At 29.2% G+C, this 20,393-nt stretch overlaps 3 protein-coding genes across 3 annotated transcripts; 1 reads left to right on the forward strand and 2 right to left on the reverse strand.

Annotated features, from left to right (window-relative positions):
• The first annotated feature begins 9,778 nt into the window (after positions 1–9,778).
• On the forward strand, positions 9,779–13,712 carry LOC114184652 (short-chain dehydrogenase TIC 32 B, chloroplastic-like). Its single transcript, XM_028071970.2, has 8 exons — positions 9,779–10,048; positions 11,996–12,227; positions 12,345–12,424; positions 12,516–12,669; positions 12,769–12,847; positions 13,012–13,096; positions 13,190–13,236; positions 13,336–13,712. The coding sequence occupies exons 1-8, from the start codon at positions 9,928–9,930 to the stop codon at positions 13,507–13,509; spliced, it is 972 nt and encodes a 323-aa protein (XP_027927771.1). The 5' UTR covers positions 9,779–9,927; the 3' UTR covers positions 13,510–13,712.
• A 636-nt stretch (positions 13,713–14,348) lies between these two features.
• LOC114184658 (uncharacterized) lies at positions 14,349–15,375 on the reverse strand. Its single transcript, XM_028071976.2, has one exon. It carries the CDS (start codon positions 15,000–15,002, stop codon positions 14,643–14,645), a length of 360 nt encoding a protein of 119 aa, XP_027927777.1. The 5' UTR covers positions 15,003–15,375; the 3' UTR covers positions 14,349–14,642.
• Positions 15,376–15,526: 151 nt separating this feature from the next.
• On the reverse strand, positions 15,527–19,904 carry LOC114184645 (Major facilitator superfamily protein). Its single transcript, XM_028071962.2, has 10 exons — positions 19,336–19,904; positions 19,041–19,204; positions 18,470–18,533; positions 18,270–18,383; positions 18,124–18,171; positions 17,304–17,554; positions 17,097–17,187; positions 16,634–16,746; positions 16,411–16,534; positions 15,527–15,989 (listed from the first exon to the last, which is right to left on the reverse strand). The coding sequence occupies exons 1-10, from the start codon at positions 19,582–19,584 to the stop codon at positions 15,798–15,800; spliced, it is 1,410 nt and encodes a 469-aa protein (XP_027927763.1). The 5' UTR covers positions 19,585–19,904; the 3' UTR covers positions 15,527–15,797.
• Between the last annotated feature and the right edge of the window lie 489 nt (positions 19,905–20,393).

Genomic DNA, 20,393 nt, shown 5'->3' on the forward strand with positions numbered 1-20,393 from the left:
TACTTAGTTTTCTTTTCTTGAATTTTATTTTCTTAAACTTTTTCAATTCTTTTTAAAGTTTTTATCAACTTCTGGATCCTTTTTAAATCTTTAATTATGTTCTTGAAATGGTTTTTATAAAATTTTACTCATCATATTGAGTTCTTCTCTTAAAGTTTTTAAAATCTTTTTCTTGAAATCTATTTTCTCACTTTTCCTAATTTTTTTAAACTTCTTGAATTACTTATTTTTACACTTTCTTTCCTTAGTTTTCTTTTCTTGAATTTTATTTTCTTAAACTTTTTCAATTCTTTTTAATGTTTTTATCAACTTCGTGATCCTTTTCAAATCTTTAATTATGTTCTTCAAATGAATTTTGCAAAATTTTACTCATTATATTGAGTTCTTCTCTTGAAGTTTTTGAAATCTTTTTCCTGAAATCTATTTTCTCACTTTTCCTAATTTTCTTAAACTATTAATTTTCATTAACTTCTTGAATTACTTATTTTTACACTTTCTTTACTTAGTTTTCTTTTCTTCAATTTTATTTTCTTAAAATTTTTCAATTCTTTTTTAAAGTTTTTATCAACTTCTTGATCCTTTTCAAATCATTAATTATGTTCTTGAAATGGTTTTTCAAAATTTTACTCATCATATTGAGTTCTTCTCTTAAAGTTTTTAAAAAAAATTTCTTGAAATTTATTTTATTACTTTTCCTAATTTTTTTAAACTCTTCATTCTCATTAACTTCTTGAATTAGTTATTTTTACACTTTCTTTACTTAGTTTTCTTTTCTTGAATTTTATTTTCTTAAACTTTTTCAATTCTTTTTAAAGTTTTTATCAATTTCTTGATCCTTTTCAAATCTTTAATGATGTTCTTGAAATGGATTTTGCAAAATTTTACTCATCATATTGAGTTCTTCTCTTAAAGTTTTTAAAATTTTTTTCTTCAATTCTATTTTCTCACTTTTCCTAATTTTCTTAAACTATTAATTTTCATTAACTTCTTGAATTACATATTTTTACACTTTCTTTACTTAGTTTTCTTTTCTTAAACTGTTTGAATTCTTTTCTAAGTTTTTATCAACTTCTTCATCCTTTTCAAATCTTTAATTATGTCCTTGAAATGGATTTTGCAAAATTTTACTCATCATATAGACTTCTTCTCTTAAAGTTTTTGAAATCTTTTTCTTGAAATCTATTTTCTCACTTTTCCTAATTTTTTTAAACTCTTCATTTTCATTAACTTTTTTAATTACTTATTTTTACACTTTCTTTACTTAGTTTTCTTTTCTTGAATTTTATTTTCTTCAACTTTTTGAATTCTTTTTTAAAGTTTTTATCAACTTCTTGATCCTTTTCAAATCTTTAATGATGTTCTTGAAATGGATTTTGCAAAATTTTACTCATCATATTGAGTTCTTCTCTTAAAGTTTTTAAAATCTTTTTCTTGAAATCTATTTTCTCACTTTTCCTAATTTTTTTAAATTCTTCATTTTCATTAACTTCTTGAATTACTTATTTTTACACTTTCTTTACTTAGTTTTCTTTTCTTGAATTTTATTTTCTTCAACTTTTTGAATTCTTTTTTAAAGTTTTTATCAACTTCTTGATCCTTTTCAAATCTTTAATGATGTTCTTGAAATGGATTTTGCAAAATTTTACTCATCATATTGAGTTCTTCTCTTAAAGTTTTTAAAATCTTTTTCTTGAAATCTATTTTCTCGCTTTTCCTAATTTTTTTTAAACTCTTCATTTTCATTAACTTCTTGAATTATTTATTTTTACACTTTCTTTACTTAGTTTTCTTTTTTTGAATTTTATTTTCTTAAACTTTTTCAATTCTTTTTAAAGTTTTTATCAACTTCTTGATCCGTTTCAAATTATTAATTATGTTCTTGAAATGGTTTTTCAAAATTTTAGTCATCATATTGAGTTCTTCTCTTAAGGTTTTTAAAATTTTTTTCTTGAAATTTATTTTATCCTTTTTCCTAATTTTTTTAAACTCTTCATTCTCATTAACTTCTTGAATTAGTTATTTTTACTTAGTTTTCTTTTCTTGAATTTTATTTTCTTAAACTTTTTCAATTCTTTTTAAAGTTTTTATCAACTTCTTCATCCTTTTCAAGTCTTTAATGATGTTCTTGAAATGGTTTTTGCAAAATTTTACTCATCATATTGAATTCTTCTCTTAAAGTTTTTAAAATCTTCTTCTTGAAATCTATTTTCTCACTTTTACTCATCACATTAACTATTAATTTTCATTAACTTCTTGAATTACTTATTTTGAAACTTTCTTTACTAAGTTTTCTTTTCATCAATTTTATTTTCTTAAACTTTTTCAATTCTTTTTAAAATTTTTATCAACTTCTTGATCCCTTTCAAATCTTTAAATATGTTCTTGAAATGGTTTTTGCAAAATTTTACTCATCATATTGGGTTCTTCTCTTAAAGTTTTTAAAATCTTTTTCTTGAAATCTATTTTCTCACTTTTCCTAATTTTCTTAAACTATTAATTTTCATTAACTTCTTGAATTACATATTTTTACACTTTCTTTTCTTGAATTTTATTCTCTTAAACTTTTTCAATTCTTTTTAATGTTTTTATCAACTTCGTGATCCTTTTCAAATCTTTAATTATGTTCTTGAAATGAATTTTGCAAAATTTTACTCATCATATTGAGTTCTTCTCTTAAAGTTTTTGAAATCTTTTTCTTGAAATCTATTTTCTCACTTTTCCTAATTTTCTTAAACTATTAATTTTCATTAACTTCTTGAATTACTTATTTTTACACTTTCATTACTTAGTTTTCTTTTCTTGAATTTTATTTTCTTAAACTTTTTCAATTCTTTTTTAAAGTTTTTATCAACTTCTTGATCCTTTTCAAATCATTAATTATGTTCTTGAAATGGTTTTTCAAAATTTTACTCATCTTATTGAGTTCTTCTCTTAAAGTTTTTAAAAGATCATTGCTCAAAGTTTTCAAATCATCAATTTTGCCCTTTAAAATATAATTATTTATTAAATTTTTAAAAATTAACCGTTATTTCTACAAACTTTTTTTATAAAATGATTTATCTCTGGTTCTTTTTTTTTATTTGTCAACAGTTATTCTCTCATTTTTTTCTGGTATATTTTATTTTATTTTTAATAAATAATTTTATTTTATATATTAACTTAATAACATTACATTATCATCATCTACTATATTTATCAAATTAAAATATTGAATAATTTAGGTTTAAATACATTTTTCGTCCTTATTTTCGTAGTGTTTGTTGCGGATGGTCCTTATTTTGACAAAATGTTTAAAATAGTCATCATTTTTACCGAATGTTTAAAATGGTCCTCATTTTCGCAATTCGTGTTTTATTTGGTCATTTTCTGTGACACCGTTTAAATCAGTAATAGAGCAATGTACATGTGTCACTGTTTGTATTAAGTTGCATTGGGGTGTGTTACATGTACTGTACAGGTGTGGTAATTCATAAACCATAACATCACAACAATCCAAGCACAAACAAACCCCAAAATATAATTACGAAAACCCTAACCTACGAGCAAACACAACCCAGAAAACCCTAAACCCACTTACCTCGTTGATGATGATTAACTGGAAAATTGAAATGAAGAGCGCGACTGCAATCCAACGATGAAATGACAAGTATTAGCTACTTCCTCTGCAAATTCGAGCTCAAGAAAGACGATTATGAAGAAATCGCCTCCAACAATGAAGAGCGCGACTGCAATCCAACTTAAGCCCTAATTGCAAAAATTCTCCCAAATTGAAAAGTTAACATTAATTAGTCATTTGTACAGTACACGTAACACACCTCAATGCAACGTAATACAAACAATGCCACTTGTATAATGCTCCGTTACTGATTTAAACGGCATCACAGAAAATGACCAAATAAAATACGAATTGCGAAAATAAGAACCATTTTAAATATTCAGTAAAAATGAGGACCATTTTATACATTCTGTCAAAATGAGAACCATCCACAACAAACACTACGAATATGAGGATGAAAAAGATATTTAAGTCAATAATTTAAAATGAAGATAGATATGAAAATAGGAGATAAGATAACATACACACTCATTATATCTTCGTACTGTATTTGAAAAGTTAAATATAATTATATTACTAAGTTGGAAAATTTTTGTAAAAATGGAGAAAATTCAAAGAATACCCCATACTCATTTGTTCTTCTGCTTGATTGTGTTTTCAGAATACACTAATTTTAATATTTTAAAATATATTATCAACTTTTATTAATGTATTAAAATTAATATACACTATAAGCGTATAAAACAATAATACTAAAGTTCTACCAAAGAAACTTAACTGAGAATATGTTCTGACAAGATTTGTGGTCTTTGTTTCTAAATATTGATTTTTTTAATTTTTGGGAGTCGGTGGTGCCATTGTGGGTACCCCTAATCGTGTCCATGCTAAAGCCTATTCTGCTGTTGGTGCTGTTTGAAGGAAAGCCATGAGCATGTGGAGAATTAAATGATTTATATTTAACCTGTTTATAGTTCCAATGGCAGATAAGGATAAGAAGAAGATAATTTTTTAGACTCGCTCCTATCTTTTAAATTGAGGAAAAATTATAAATTTAGTGTACTTTTTGTTGTAATTTATTGATATGATAAATATTAAAAAAAAATAACCGTAGGTAATTTGTAGTTAAAATGAATAATTTTCCAATTAAAAAGTAATGTCTCGATGTATAGTTAGCTTATTTTAATTGGATAAATAGTATTTTTCAGCATAACTTCTACTTTTTTTTTAATTTGATATACTAATATTTCACGATTAAGAGGAGTGAATCGGTTTTGACAATCTTTACCCAATTTTAACATTTTCAAAATTGTTTTGAAAAACCTTGTTAAAGTAATTGAAACAATATAATTAGATGTTTAAAGTTTAGATTATTTATACCATGTCAAAAATATAAAGGAGAAGATAAAATTACACAGAAAATATTTATACTGGTTCGATTTTTTAGAGTCTACATCCAGTTTCTCCTAGCAAACCACAATTAAAGAATTATTTCACAACATCTCAAAGACTTACAAGATTTACAAAGTTACATAGCAAATCTTAACTCTAAGAAAAGAAAACTATACAAGCAAAGTTATACCACACACTCGTTTCAAACAAAATAGCAAGCTTAGACCATACACTTGCTTCAAACACAATCAACCAATAATACAATGAATTTCAAACTAAAACAGAATACAAAAATACAACTTAGAAATCAGATTGAATACACATTTGTCAAATTTTGAGTTTCCAGTTCCAAGAAAATATTCAGCCCACTTTCTTTTTCTTTTGGTTGAAAAACGTTAATGCAGCAAGTGCAGTGATCTATTTTTATATGAATCAGCAGCTGTCTGAAAATACCTAGTTGACTAGATTATTTGGCTAGTTGACTAGAATAGTATCTTAGTCGATTATCAAGACAACAAAACAACACTTCTTAACTATCACACATATACTACTAGTCTTTTCGACTAAGTGTGATGCAATTAACACATACATCATGTCATATATCATGTTCACACACACACACACACTTGTATGTCTTATTTGAATTTCAACATTCTCATGCTATCATTTTTTTCTTATGAACATCATAAAAACATTACAGATACACTAGCAATATTTTTAACTTAAGTCGCCCTTAATATGACTTCATGATCACTTTTGTTTATTAATAAAATTGTATTTAGTGTCGTAATATTATCTTTTTCCTAAATTATTGTTGTACTTGCAAATATACTAAACAAACACTTATACATGCAAGCATGATTGAACTAAGAAAATTAAGGTCTAGATTAACTAAAAAATAACTAAAATCGTTGACATTTATTTTTTGAAAGTTACTAATTTTAGCAAATTAAAAAAATACACAAATTTCATAAATTTTCCTAAATTCGCAAGTTGCCAATAAATTAAGTGATGGTTGCGGCTAAAGTGTAGTTAGTGTCACAGCCACAAAGCAACACAGCTTTCATGCCGTTGGCCATTAATATGTATTCCTAACCTCAAATGCTTTATTTTTGCACGAGCATATGGGTGCACCTGTTTTTCTTCCATTTCCTTCTCCATAATTGATCATGGAGTTCTTATCAGTCTTCAGTTTTATATTCAACTAAATGTAATGAGTCAAATCCATAACAGGTTTTATATAATTTTTAATCTAAAACTTTTACATAATATACTTATGAATTTTTTTCTTTACATTTGTTCTAATTGTATATTTTTTTCATACCCCAGTTTTAATAAGTTTACTTGGGTATTTATTTTATTTATTTTCTTTTCATTTTATCACACATTAACACTTATTCCTCCTTTCATTATATTCACAACAAGGTGAGCAAAATCCTCAGTTTAAATTCCCAAAGTACTTTCATTTATTATTAATATAATTTTAAGAAAGTTCATCAGATGAACAATAACTAACACTTTATTAAGAGCAATTAAATACTACTTTTGAAATGTTCACTAAGTACTTTCATTTATTAATAATAATATAATTTTAAGAAAGTTCATCGGATGACTAGTAAATAACGCTTTATTAAGAGTAATTAAATACCATTATTACCTTTTTTTTTTCCCAAAAAAGGTATCACATATTTAAACTTCATTATCTTTACTGAATAAAGCAAGCAACTCTTTATTATTTTTATAGTAATGCATCATTACTACACAATTCTATTTCTTTCTTCCATATCGCTTTCATTATTCTCTCTTCTTCGTGTTACTTAGAATTAAAAAAAAAATACTGAATAAAATCAATAATGGAAATCCATAAACAATTTTTTTGAAGGACAAAATTTGAATAAAATTATAAGAATGTTAATGAATTATTTAATTTAAATAAATATGGTGAGAAGCTTGAGGGTATGATTTTCTTTTGGCTTTTTTTATCAAATTACAAATATGAGTTCTTTTTAAAAAAATTTACCAAAAAGATAAGTCGTGCTTATGAAAAACAACTTCAATGTAAAGATGTCGATATCAAAAAGAAATTAAAAATCGTAAAAGAAATGACAACTTCAATTCAAAAATAAAAAAAATAATTATAGTTTGATTGCCATAAAAGATGATGACTTCAACTTAAAAATAAATTATATTAAAATTGTCATAAGGTATGATAACTCAGAGTGAAGTCCTCTGTAACTTGGCCAACATGTACTTTTTTTTGGAGGAAACTCATATACGTAATTTTAAAATTTAATTGATCCTGTTTAGTAAAAAAGTCAATTTCTTTTTATAAAAAATATATATAATATGGCATGAAGATGTAGTTTGAATGAAGTGGGAGCAGTGACAATAACAATCACGAGTGAATTGATGTCACAATTTTAATGATAAAGTTTTTGGGAAAGGGGATTCTTTGTGTGGTCCATTTACCTTTCCCACAAGGGAAAACAAATAAAAACAAAACCAACTATATCATCATTTCACTTCATTGTATTCTATTGTAGTTTGGTATGGGTCGCAATTCACAAAAATTCAGCTCTACCATCGTAATTCATTAAAAAAATAGAAAATGAAATGAAAAACTAAATAGATATTTATGAGAATTAATTATTTTTCTTTCACCTTGGGAAGATAGCCTTTAGTAGGATTGGTAGAGAGCAATAAATATTGTGATTTGTTTTAGCCGACCTAAGTCTCTCTTAATTGAAAGGACCATTAGATAGATATGTACTATACTATACTACCACGTGTTATAAGATCATGGATATTTTAAATTATTTAAGTAAATGTTGGATGGTTTTGGAGTTAGGATCACATTTAGTTCATGAATCTTGTTGATTAATGTTATTAAAGATAATTAATATTCATTTAATCTTATAAAAATATATAATTAAATTTGATATTAAATAAATTATTAGTACAATTTTATTTTATTTAAAAGATAAAAATTTTGTGTATTTAATATATTTTTTAATATTTATCAATAAAAATAAAAAATATATTTAAATAATAAAATAATTATAATTTAATGTTGTTAAAAATTAAATATAATTAAACATAAAAAATTTAAATTAAAAAGAAATCAGTAAAAAAATAGTGTTAAACATTTAAAAAATTTATAAAAAAAAAATAACTAAAGTAGAAATATTCTTTTTAGTAAAAATCTTAAAAATTTCAAAATACTTATTTTTGTTTTGTATTTGGAAGTTATTGTCTATAAATTTGAAAAAGTATTTTGATCTTTATAAAATATGTTATATGCATTTATGCCATTTTAATTAATATATTTAATTATTTATACTTTTAATATAAAAATGATGAAATCAATGGATATTAATTATTCTTTAATTATAGTATTAAAGACACCGGTTACTATTCTCCTTATTTTATTACTATAACTGTTTTGAACTTATTATTTTTAACAAATTATTGCGTCTCGGTAATGATTTATAATTTTAGTTATTGAAATTGAAGTAGAGGCTTTCGAATGAGGCATGGGTTTTAATTATTGAATGAAAATAATGGTGTTTGTGATATTAGATTTACTTTTTACTTAATATTTTAATATAATGAGTATTTCAGAAAAATAACTTTAAGGTAAATTGCTTCCCAAAAATTACCGAATTATATATTTTATTAAATAAAAAATTGCTTAACTAGATGGTGAGTAATTAACAAATATTTTAGTAAGTTAAAAAGAAAAAAAGTATGTAAGTTACCATTAAATTTAATTCAAAACAATGTGAAACTTTGATTATATTGGAGCAAGTTATTTATTGAGTATAAGTGACTTAGAACATTTTTATTAGTCCTAAGATAGCATCACTAGACTTTGGAGCTTAACACATATAACATACTGTGGGTTAAGAAAGACGTTTGTTTATGAATTACCATTGACCTTGATAACTCAACAATATGTGATTGTAAACTTATCTTAGTGTCCATTTTATATTGTAAATGACATTTAAATATTTCAGTAAACTCCATTTATATTGTACATTCTTTTACTAGAATAAAAGAAAATACTATTTGCCCTTTTTAAACATCATCTTCGATTAGTAATTTTAATTATTTAGCTTTTTCTCTTATTGTGTGTTTTATTATTAATCTCCTATTTTAAAATATTCAAACTAAATTTAAATAAAAAAGTAAACGAGTAAACTTTTATTATGTCGATTATAGCATTGCATACTTTTAAATATAATTATTGTCTACAGTATTGTCTTACTAAACTAATATACATATGTTATCAATATTTTATTTTAAAGTGAAATGATAAAATAATAAAATAGATATTATAAATAGTGCAATAACTAAAATAAACAAACATAAATAAAAGACTAATCAGTAAACCCTTACCTTAATTAAGGTAAAGAAAAGAAAAGATACAAGGTACAATTCATGTGTACATTTTGAAAATGAGATTTAAGAAGTTGGAAGCAGTCACATAGCACTTTCATTAAGCTCCTTAAATAGGTATGTTTACACGAAACTAAACAAGTTTTGTAAGCAGTTCAAAAACTTAGAAGTATTTATAAGCTGACATAACCCTAATTTTGGTGTAACTTACTACAACTTAACGCAATAAAAGGATATGGCGTGTTGAAGAAGTTGTTAAAAACAAGTAAGTTGAATAGTTTTGAGGCACACCTTGACCATAAATGAAAAAGAGTTGATTGGTAGGTAAGTGATTGAATGTGTGAACAGAGTTTCAACGGTGATAATTAAATGCAGTTCAGAATAAGAGAAGGATTTACAATCTGTCATGGCAACTGCCCCACTCTTTTTAGCTTTGATTTTTCATAATCTATTGTCTGCAACTGCATAATGTAATCCTATATATATCTACATATCTGTGTGTATATATATATATATATATATATTTGTAAGACAGTGCTGAGTTTGTGTCACAAGGCTCCGAGGTTTCACATTTTGTTGATACTATGGTGGGTGTTATTTCGTTGGTAACAGGGATGGTTGGTCCAAGTGGATTTGGATCAGCTTCCACTGCAGAACAAGTTACTGAAGGAATCGATGGTGCCAACCTCACTGCGATTATCACAGGTCAGTTTTAACACATATATATGTATCAGAATCTTGTTTTATGTGTTCATGTTATAACAATCTGAGTTCTTACGTGCATATATAGATATTAGAAACGATTTAGAGTATTCCAGCTTCTGCATAACTGCATCTTCTTCAGGGAAGCTTTTGAGCTTTTGTGATATAAAAGTTGTTTCTGACACGGACAATAACCTGCGGTTGAACTGATGTTTGAAGTTGAAATTAGTATATATGTTTATCTCTTTAAGGTTTCACTGACAAAACTGTGATAATAGTTGTCAAATATGTCCGCTCTTAAGTATTTGTGGGAGCATGAAGTTGATGTTGAATTTGTAGGTAGGTGTGTGGAAAAAAGTATTATAGGTAGACTTTTATGAGGTTTTTTTTTTTTTTGTTTTTTTTCAACGCGGCTTTTTGTTATGAGTTGCTTATTAACACAATAATTTAGAAAAGTAAATATATTATTTTGTTTATTGGATATTAGAAGGATGAGAAAATTGAAACATGTATGTATGTACAAAATTTACCTTATCATAATCACTTATTTTTAAAGAGAACTTTTTTTATGGTACAAGGCGATTTCTACACGTATTATTATTCTCCTTTATCACTCTTAACTATATATGTTTTAAAATCATAAAACAAAATTAATATATAAAAAATATAATAAAATATTGAATTATTTTATTTTATATAATAAAAAAAATCATATAAACACTAAAAAATAATGTATATTTATATTATTTATAAAAGATTATAAGATAATTTAACATTTTATTTATTCTTTTCTCTATTTCATTTCTCGTCTAAAAAAAATTCTACCCATCTCTTCCTTTTACTAATATCACACCCGACCAATTCTTATCATACTAATATCATTTCTATATTTTTTTTATAAATAATAAAATCTTTTTTTTTTTCCTTAATGTTTTTCAAAATTTATTTTAAATATTTCATCAAAATTTGACATGTCTTATTACATTAATTTGATCTGCGTTAATATTTTTTTCTTTGTCATCAAATGATAACGTTCACGGGTGATATATAGTGATGTTGATCATTCAATGATTTATCACATTATCCCTGAGAGACTAATGTCCTTTTTAAAGCAAAATATAAAATCGTTCACCACAAATGAAAAAATTTAAAATTAAGATTGGGAAACTTTTCAATTAAAGACTCAAAGATATATGTTTAGTTCATTTTATTTTAAGAAATAATTGTTCCTTTTTTGCTAATTTCTAATGTTTTTTAAATGAGTGACCATTTTTCTTAATTTCATATATTTTTATATTTCTTTTATAATTTTTCATTATCATAAAATATGAAAAGTTATATTTGTACAACATATCTGATAACTTAAAATTTCAATGTTTTAACTTTTTTATCACTTTGACTTTTTACGGAAGAATTTTTTTAATCCAAAAGTATACTTTTAAGTTTAAATTTTATATCTCGGTTTTAAAAAATATCATGAAGCAAAAATTTATAAGATTAAATTACCGTTTTAATTATTTTTTAAGTAAATTATATTAATATATTTTAAAATAATTTAAAACAACGTTTTGTTTTATGTATTTACAAAATAGTTTTTGATCTCTCGCCAATACTAAAACTCGGGATTTTAAATATGTTTTTAAATTAAAGTTTAAAAAACGTTAAATCAAGTAAATGTATCACACACCATTTTCAGAATTCAACATCATACAAACAGAATAAATAATATCAACACAATCACAAAATTAACAAATACATATGCCACTAAATTTAACCAGTTACCTTGTATTAGTGTGATAAAGTTCTTTGAAAGTATGATATTGATGGATAGCTCGACATAAAATTGTTCCATTATTTATAATTGCTTCGAATGTTTGAAAGAAATGAACTTTACTTATATTTGCTGTGATGTGTTGTAATAATTAAGAACTCAAAGTAATTCTCACACAGGAGGAGCAAGTGGAATTGGGTTGGAGACAACACGAGTGTTGGCACTTCGAAAGGTTCATGTGATCATTGCAGTGAGAAACATGGTATCTGCAAAAGAAGCTAAACAACGTATACTAGAAGAGAATGAGTCTGCACGAGTCGACATAATGAAGCTCGATCTGTGCTCACTCACTTCTGTGACATCCTTTGTCGACAACTTCATAGCTCTTGATCTTCCTCTCAATATCTTGATGTTGGTTTTCCTTTTAATGTTACATCACATTCTATCTCATCCATGCTCAATGTCATTGAGTTAGTCATTTTTCAAGTATATGAATCATAAGTTCATAACATTGGCTTTTCATATCAGAAACAATGCTGGAGTAATGTTCTGTCCCTTCAAACTCTCAGAGGATGGGATCGAGATGCAGTTTGCAACAAACCATCTTGGTAAAATCTCAACATTCTTGTATGACATTTTATTTTAGTCCTTAGTGGTAGTAAAAATGATGCCTTTTCTCATCTTTTTTTGACATCTCAGGTCATTTCCTGTTGACAAACCTGCTTCTTGAGAAAATGAAACAAACTGCACAAGCCACTGGAATAGAGGGCAGGATCATAAATCTGTCATCAATTGCCCATAACTACACTTACATAAAGGGGATTAGATTCAATAAGATCAATGAGCGAAAAGGGTATTTTATTTTCACTTTGCTTCTGGCCTGAACTTTCTGCATCATGACAGTGATTTTTATCAGTGGAACATCACAGTTTTTTGTAACTATTGCTTTCAGTTATGGTAACAAGAAGGCTTATGGACAGTCCAAGTTAGCAAACATACTGCATACAAATGAGCTTTCTCATCGCCTTCAGGTCATACACAATGAATGTGTTGCATGCACTTTATGATCGCATTTTGTTTTCCAATGATCATATTGATAAAAGAAACTAGCAAAAGGTTTTTTTCCTTCTTTGATGATACCAAAATTGAGCATGCAATATTTTATCTGTTTGTTCTTCTTGATATTTGAGTGCAGGAAGAGGGTGTGAACATCACAGCAAACTCAGTTCATCCAGGAGTAATAATGACACCTCTTATGAGACATTCTTCTTACCTTATGCGTATGTTAATTCTCCTCAAAAACAGAAACAAAACTACACAACTAAATAACATGCACTTTTTAAGTTGTAACACAATACTATGAATTCTCGCAGACTTCTTGAAGATCTTCACCTTTTACATATGGAAGAACGTTCCTCAGGTATGTTTTTCCGTCATTTTAAAATTCGAATATTGGTTCAGAATTCGAAATATGTTGTCACTAATCATAGGTTAATTTCTGAAAAAACAAAAATCGTAGGGAGCAGCCACGACATGCTATGTTGCTCTCCACCCAAACGTGAAAGGTGTAACTGGGAAGTACTTTGTGGATTGCAATCTATGCAAGCCAAGTGCGCATGCCAAAAACAAACATCTAGCAAAGAAACTCTGGGATTTCAGCAACGAGTTGATCAAATCGATTTTAAGAGTTTGAATACTCTCGCTGCTTCGTGTTTTCCTCCTTAATTAGTGACAAAAGCCTCTTGCAGTCTATGCAATAAGAAGAACGTTACAGATACATATAATTACAGTTTGTTCTCGGAGGATGTTTCTGAATTTGATTTCTTCAGAATTTTCTAGAAGAAATTCATTGAAAAAATTTAATACCAATGAGTCGTTAACAAACCACATAAGAAATCTTGTGCACCTGACTAACTGACTACTAAATTTCAGTGACTTTCATAATCATAAATCATTGATCCTGTTTATAATTTAAATAGTTTTTTTTAACTTAATTAATTGATTAATTATTGTATCATAAACAAAGTAATCTTCGGAGTCTATCTTCATGGAGCTCCAATCATCAATAGTCTAAAAGGTTTTGGATCACCTTCCACTTATGCCCAGCAAACTGTTCTTGAACCAAAAATCATATTCAATGACCTCTATTGTAGACAAGTTGGATTGTAACCAAATTAGAATATTGTTGTCTCGTCAAAAAAGAGAATTTTTTATTGTTTCACTCTAGCATTGGCAGGACCTACTTTATATAATAAGATATTATAGGTTTTGAGGATCTCGTGGCTATTGAGCTTCCTAAGATCTAATCAAGGTACAGAAATACATTATTTTACACCGGTAACCTTGTTCTGGAATTTAAAATAGCATTCCATTTTATTACAGGAATCTTTGCCATTTTTATTCCTTGAAATGAAAATAACAGCTATAGAAAATTATTCGCCGTTAGTATTGAATGGAATATTTATTTTAACTGAAAAGTAAGATTGATCATTGACCTCAATCTAACTCCCCATATGATCAGCATACCCGAAAGACAAATAATTCAGAAATTTATTACGAACACATCATTGCTAACATTTGACAATTTCCTTGTGTGGATTTCAAAAAATAAATAATCTCGTATATACAGAAGCAACCAGTTTAGCCCAGTTTCACAGCCAATCTCCACGTCAGGCCGTGTTCATCAGAAGCTCTTCTCAGCAGCAAAATTATCACATAATCTCGAAATCTGTTAATTTCAGGTGACACATAATCGAATTTTGTTAATTCTTTTGTCTCAGATAGATATGATTTGATCCTAAGAGGAAGACCCAGTTAAGTTGCATCTCAACGAGTTTGATCATGCTCCCACATGCCCGCAGCTCGGACCACGCAAGCAGAAGCCGCAACAATGGCTGCTGCAAAGACGGGTGGAACGATTAGGTCAACCTTGGACTTCACGAACATGTGAGGAGGAAAACACAGGATGTCTCCTGGAACATCCAAGGGCATTCTGATGGACCCATCAGTGCTGCACTTCTGAGAGAACGAAGAGGAGGGGGATATGGCAGAGACAAACGCCACCTGCGGTGAGATAGAAGCCACTGCCGCCGTCAACGTTAGAAGTGTTATCCAAGTGGCAGCATAGGATACAATAGGCCATGTGATGTGCAAACGGACCAAGCTAGAGAACCAGAAAAAGGACATGGTGGGAAGCTCTTGGTGGTTTGATAAGATAGTTGATGCAGTCTTTATAAATAAGACAGGAATGCAGTGAAATTGGTGCGAAACCACCTAATCATAACTTCTTTTCAGTGATTTTGGTATGGAAAAATGGTATGCGATGGACCAATGAGCATTGAAGTGGAGGATGACTTTAGAGAGTCATATGATGGGCTTGCTGACCAAGTTCAGATTGTGGATTTGGCCATACAGACCATGCTTTATGATTATAGCTTCGGTTTAGTTTTTGAGAGACTTTCGCAACATTAAAATTAAGAGCGTTCTACACGTGGAAACAAAACAGGGTAGTTGGCGGATTCGTTGTTTCCGCACTTTAGTTCACAAAGATCAAATCAGAACTCTGCTTCCTGTTAATGTGTTTGGTAGTGAGAAAAAGAAAAATCGATCATGAACTTCCGTGAGAATTTATGAAAGAAGCTGTGTTTTTCTCTTTTCTTTACTTGTTCCTACCTAGGCTATCTTTTAGTGAACAACTATAAATAGACACATTACACAAAGGTTGGGATCCATGTTTACTAGAAAATTTACATAAACAAAAGTGTAAAAGCAACTATTAATTGCTTCCACGGAATCACGTCCAGCCAGCGGTAACAAATGTGTTACCAAACACACTGAGAGATGTCACAGATTATACAGCTCATTCAACTGAAGGAAATTTCACCATAAAATAAAGACAGTCCAGATTGGACGTGCTACTCGCGAGAAGACAGAATGAAACAATGTATACAAAAATCTATAGTGTATGTAGTTGAAGCAGCTTTAAATTCGGAGACTCGTGGAACGTGATGTGTTCCCCACCTTTAGAGCAAGCCATAGAAAAATGCAGAATGAGACGCAAAGGAAAGCAAGCATAATCACAACCACGGATTTGAACGACATGAGCGGGGCGAAAAAGAACACGATAGCAATTGTAGCGCTTTGCCATATCTTTAGCTGAGCAAAAGCCCCTTCCTGCACCGGAAGCAACAGAGACTTGACATTAGAGGCAACTTAAACTAAGATCATACTAGAATAAACTTTTCCATAAATACTTTCGGAGGGAAAAGAAAATGAAAGATAACATCAACTGATATTTTCTCGCATATTAAAATCAACTTATGCATTTCATCTTGTGGAGAAGTTAAATTAGTAAGTTTCTACAAAAGTTAAGTATACAAAACTTTATGGAGAAATTTATCCAAGAACACAGTTGTTAAGCCAAAATGTGGGGGGAGGGGGGGAGGAGGAGGAATAGATTGATAGAGAAAAAGAATCAAGCAGAAAGCATGTGCAATGTGTGAAGAATAAACGAGGAACAAGCAAAATAAAATAACTGAACAAAACAGCAATGCAGAAGCAAGGTAAACATCTTAATAGGGCATCATTTGTATACCGTGTCCTGCTTAAATAGTATTCCAATCAAAGCATTTAGTTGCGTCATTAAAACTCCATCACCAATGCCCAATAAACAAGCCAAAAAGAGTATGTAAAGAGTACCAAGCAATCCGCTACTTATGCTGCATCAGGAGTGGGAAAGAGAGATATAGGCAAGATGAATATTGGAAAATAAATTAAATAAGATCAACTTCATTCAAAGAAAAATAATTACTGCTTACCTGAAGTCTAGCAGAAGTAAGATCAATACGACTGCCTGAACAAAAACACCGACAGAAACTATTTTTGTAACAGACGAGAGACCAGAGGTGAGACGACCAGCAAACAGAGAACACTGACATATTCATAGAAAATAAGAAAATAAAGTAGATCCCATTACAACATATTTTGGTGTGGCAAGGGGCTCTACATGTTAGAACCACCATGAAAAAACATATAACACAGCAATTTCCTTGTCCACATGTTAGAACCATAGTGAAAAAATTTAGAACATGGCAATTTCCTTGTCTAGAAAGAAATTGGTATCAGTTACTCGAAGACATTTCAGAATATAAAATAAGTAAATAAATAAATAAAAAATGAGGAAATAAGAGACAGAAGCTTGTTCACATGATATAACCAAAGCTAATTATTTTAAACAACCAGCAATGGCAAGGAAATATAGTTCTGCATTCCTGTACTTACTATTCCATCAAAAGCCCCGTAGGCTGCCATTGAACTACCCACACCAGAAATACCAATTGCAGGAGTTACAACATACTTGGTAAATTCAGCCCTGCCAAAAAGTATTTCGTTAACAAACAAGGTATAACAAGAATAAAAGGACACTAAATCATAGAACCATTATTGAAAATCCAAAAGAATGAATGCCTTATAATTCATAAGAATTACCACACAAATGCTTGTTGTAGACCTGAATATGCAATAAGGGGTATGAGCAACAACATCTTTATATCAGACAATGCATTGGCAAGTGATTTAGATAGGGACTTCAAGGACGCACATGCACCAGCATCTGAAAGCTCTTGTTCCCCCTTACTATTAACACTCCTTTTGCGCAAGAAGCACATTAATATTGTACCAAAAATCATAATGAAAAGGAATACAATAAACAACAAAGTGGTTCCTTTGGTACTTCCCCCCTGCATTAATGAGAAACATAATCAAATAATGGAATGTGTACTATATTTTAAATAAAAAAAGCTTGTCAAATGAGCAGTTATTGTTCAGGGTACAGGGTAAAACTGAGCTCATATTTACATTTCCTCAAAATTGCATATCATACATATTAACATCTTTTCATGTATTAATAATAAATAAATTGGGAAATTAAAAACAAAACACAGAAATGCTAAATTACAGTGTTTGAAAAATAAGTGTTTCCTTCATTGGTTAAAATTCCTCCAAGTTTCAATAGTTTGGAAATGAGACACCAAATAGAAAGTGGCATGATTTTTATCTAAAAGTGTGATAGCACTTCTTTGATAGAAAAGCTAAATACTATTTCTATTCAACCAATTTGGACCAGGGGTTCCATTATCATCAAGTTAGTTGAGGTTTTTTCCTTTTCCTGAAGATATTTCACCAGTGGCAATTCCTGAAGATATATCTAACAAGGCAAGGGTATGCTTGACTAATATCATGAACTGATGGTTGAAATAAACAGAGTAAAATAAAATTTTGAAAATGGGAAAGGTTAACCACCACAAACCTGCTGATCGTCACTCAGTAGAGCAAATGTAATGAGATTTCCAATAAACTGCAAAACGGGTATTTCCTCAATCAATTTCAAATTCTAAGAGCTTTTTTTTTTTAATGAAACAAAAATAACAGCTGAGTTCAAAATAATATGATCACCTGGTGAAGTGCATACACGGCCCAGAATTCCCCATTCAAGTCACCAATTACTGCACCTTCATGCAAGTTGTTATCTGTAGAATGGCTGCGTGCAGCAGAAGTGAGATATGTTCCCTGACAGGTCAAACTACGATAAGTAAAGATGCAGGTGACCAATGACAAATTGAAGGAGCTATAAAATCTTCACAGGTTACATGTACCTCTCCAACCCAAAGTATGGAAGCACAAAACCCAAGATACACAGAAGCAGGGACCAATGTATACCTGCAGGAATCATTGCTCAATTGTCAAGGATATGCATATAAATTTGTATCACTACATAGTTATAAACCAAAAAGAAATCGTACTCCCATGTATGAGCAACAACCATAAACGATGATAAAGAAACGTAGATTCTTGTTCACATAAGTGTCACTCATTTGAATTTTGGTGCCTTGGGAACCTAGTAAGTTTAAATACATGGACCAATCCCATGGGAAATAAAGACCATCAACCGTTTAAGAATGGAATATATAAGAACTATAATTCAACTAATTGAAAATATAGAGATAGTAAGACTAAGTTTGACTATCTTAGAACCAACAACACATTTTATCCATGTGAAATCCATCATATATATATATATATATATATATATATATATATATATATATATATATATATATATATATATATATATATATATATATATATATATATATATATATGTATGTATGTATATATATTAAGTTTTTAGCCGCAGAAAAATCGAGATAGGTAGATAGTAATTACCAAGTTGGTTTCAAGTTGGCAGCCACATAGAGGACATAGCCAGTAGTCCCAAGAAGCAGAGCGTTCTTAGAGCCGAGAACTCGCACCACCAAAGAAGCAACCACGGAGAAGAATGTGAAAGACAAATACAAGATCCCGAGAGAAGTGGTGCCTAAGCCTTCCTCCTGAAGCCAAAATTCAAACACAATTGAAATACTAAACACTGAACCGAACCGAGACCGTTACTCCGGGACCTCGATTTCCTACCTCGCAAACCAAACCAAACCGAACGCAAAAGAAAACGAAAAATACTGACAGTGTTGAGAGTGCTCTGCAGATTCTGCGCGGCACCGAAGGCGAGAAAAACCAAGAGAAAGGCCAAGCTGAGGATGTGAATATCCCAGGTGTGAGACGTGGTCCTCGCCGCTTGCGGCGGCGAATTGTCGGCGACGAGCGGCGTCTCTTCGTCGCCGGGTATCGCAGAGGCCATTGGTTGAAATTGCAGCTCACGATTGGAGGATGGTTGGATATAAATATTCCCAAATTTGCTTTCGTCAGACGTCATGATTCCATTAAGATCCAAACATGAAAGATATTTGCCGTCCCAACTTCGCACGCTACAAGTCGCATCTGAAACTTTAACACACTTCCATTATTTGGTATTTTTATGACTGGCGGATACAGATCCTAAGATTCCTTTTTCAATTGATTAGCCCAAGAAATTAAAAGACATAAAAGAAAAGTCTTCTTCTTATTCGCTTTGAATACGTGCATCACCATGACGCTGACATCTCTATTGTTGGCTTTCTCTCCGTCTTCACGTCCCAACATTTTCTAGGTGTAAGAGTGTTGCTGGCGTAGCCATTTTTTAATTATTCCTCTCTTGGATTGTTGCTTTCGGTTACTTCTCCTTGTTTAAAGATTGTGGCAAATAGATAATAGATTCCACAATAAAGATTCAAAAAAATAGTGAAGCCTTTGGATTTAGTATATTCATTGAATTTAACGAAACATATGCATGTGAATTGTTTCAGGAAAAATTAAAAAAAAAAAAGGCATTTGCAACCAAAGGAAAAAACAAATACTCAGCACCATAATTCCCGATCTAGCCACATTTAGTGTGCCAGTGTGAATTCCGGTGTGGGTTAACCCTAATATACATACACTGTGTTTTCTTTAAATTTATTTTTTAACTATTTAAAGTATAATTGCTAACAAATAATCTAATGACGTGCTAAATTCAGTAAACAGCGTTAAATTTATTAATTACTTAATTAATAAAAATCAATAATCCCATTTTAATTAAAGTTGTAAATATTAAATAAATAAATTACACTGTAATAAATTTGTCAATGTTATTTGGTTTAGTTTTGA

The sequence above is a fragment of the Vigna unguiculata genome, chromosome 1 (assembly GCF_037176805.1).
Source record: "Vigna unguiculata cultivar grain cowpea cultivar isolate G323 ecotype 2 chromosome 1, ASM3717680v1, whole genome shotgun sequence".
In the NCBI taxonomy this organism is placed as follows: domain Eukaryota; kingdom Viridiplantae; phylum Streptophyta; class Magnoliopsida; order Fabales; family Fabaceae; genus Vigna; species Vigna unguiculata.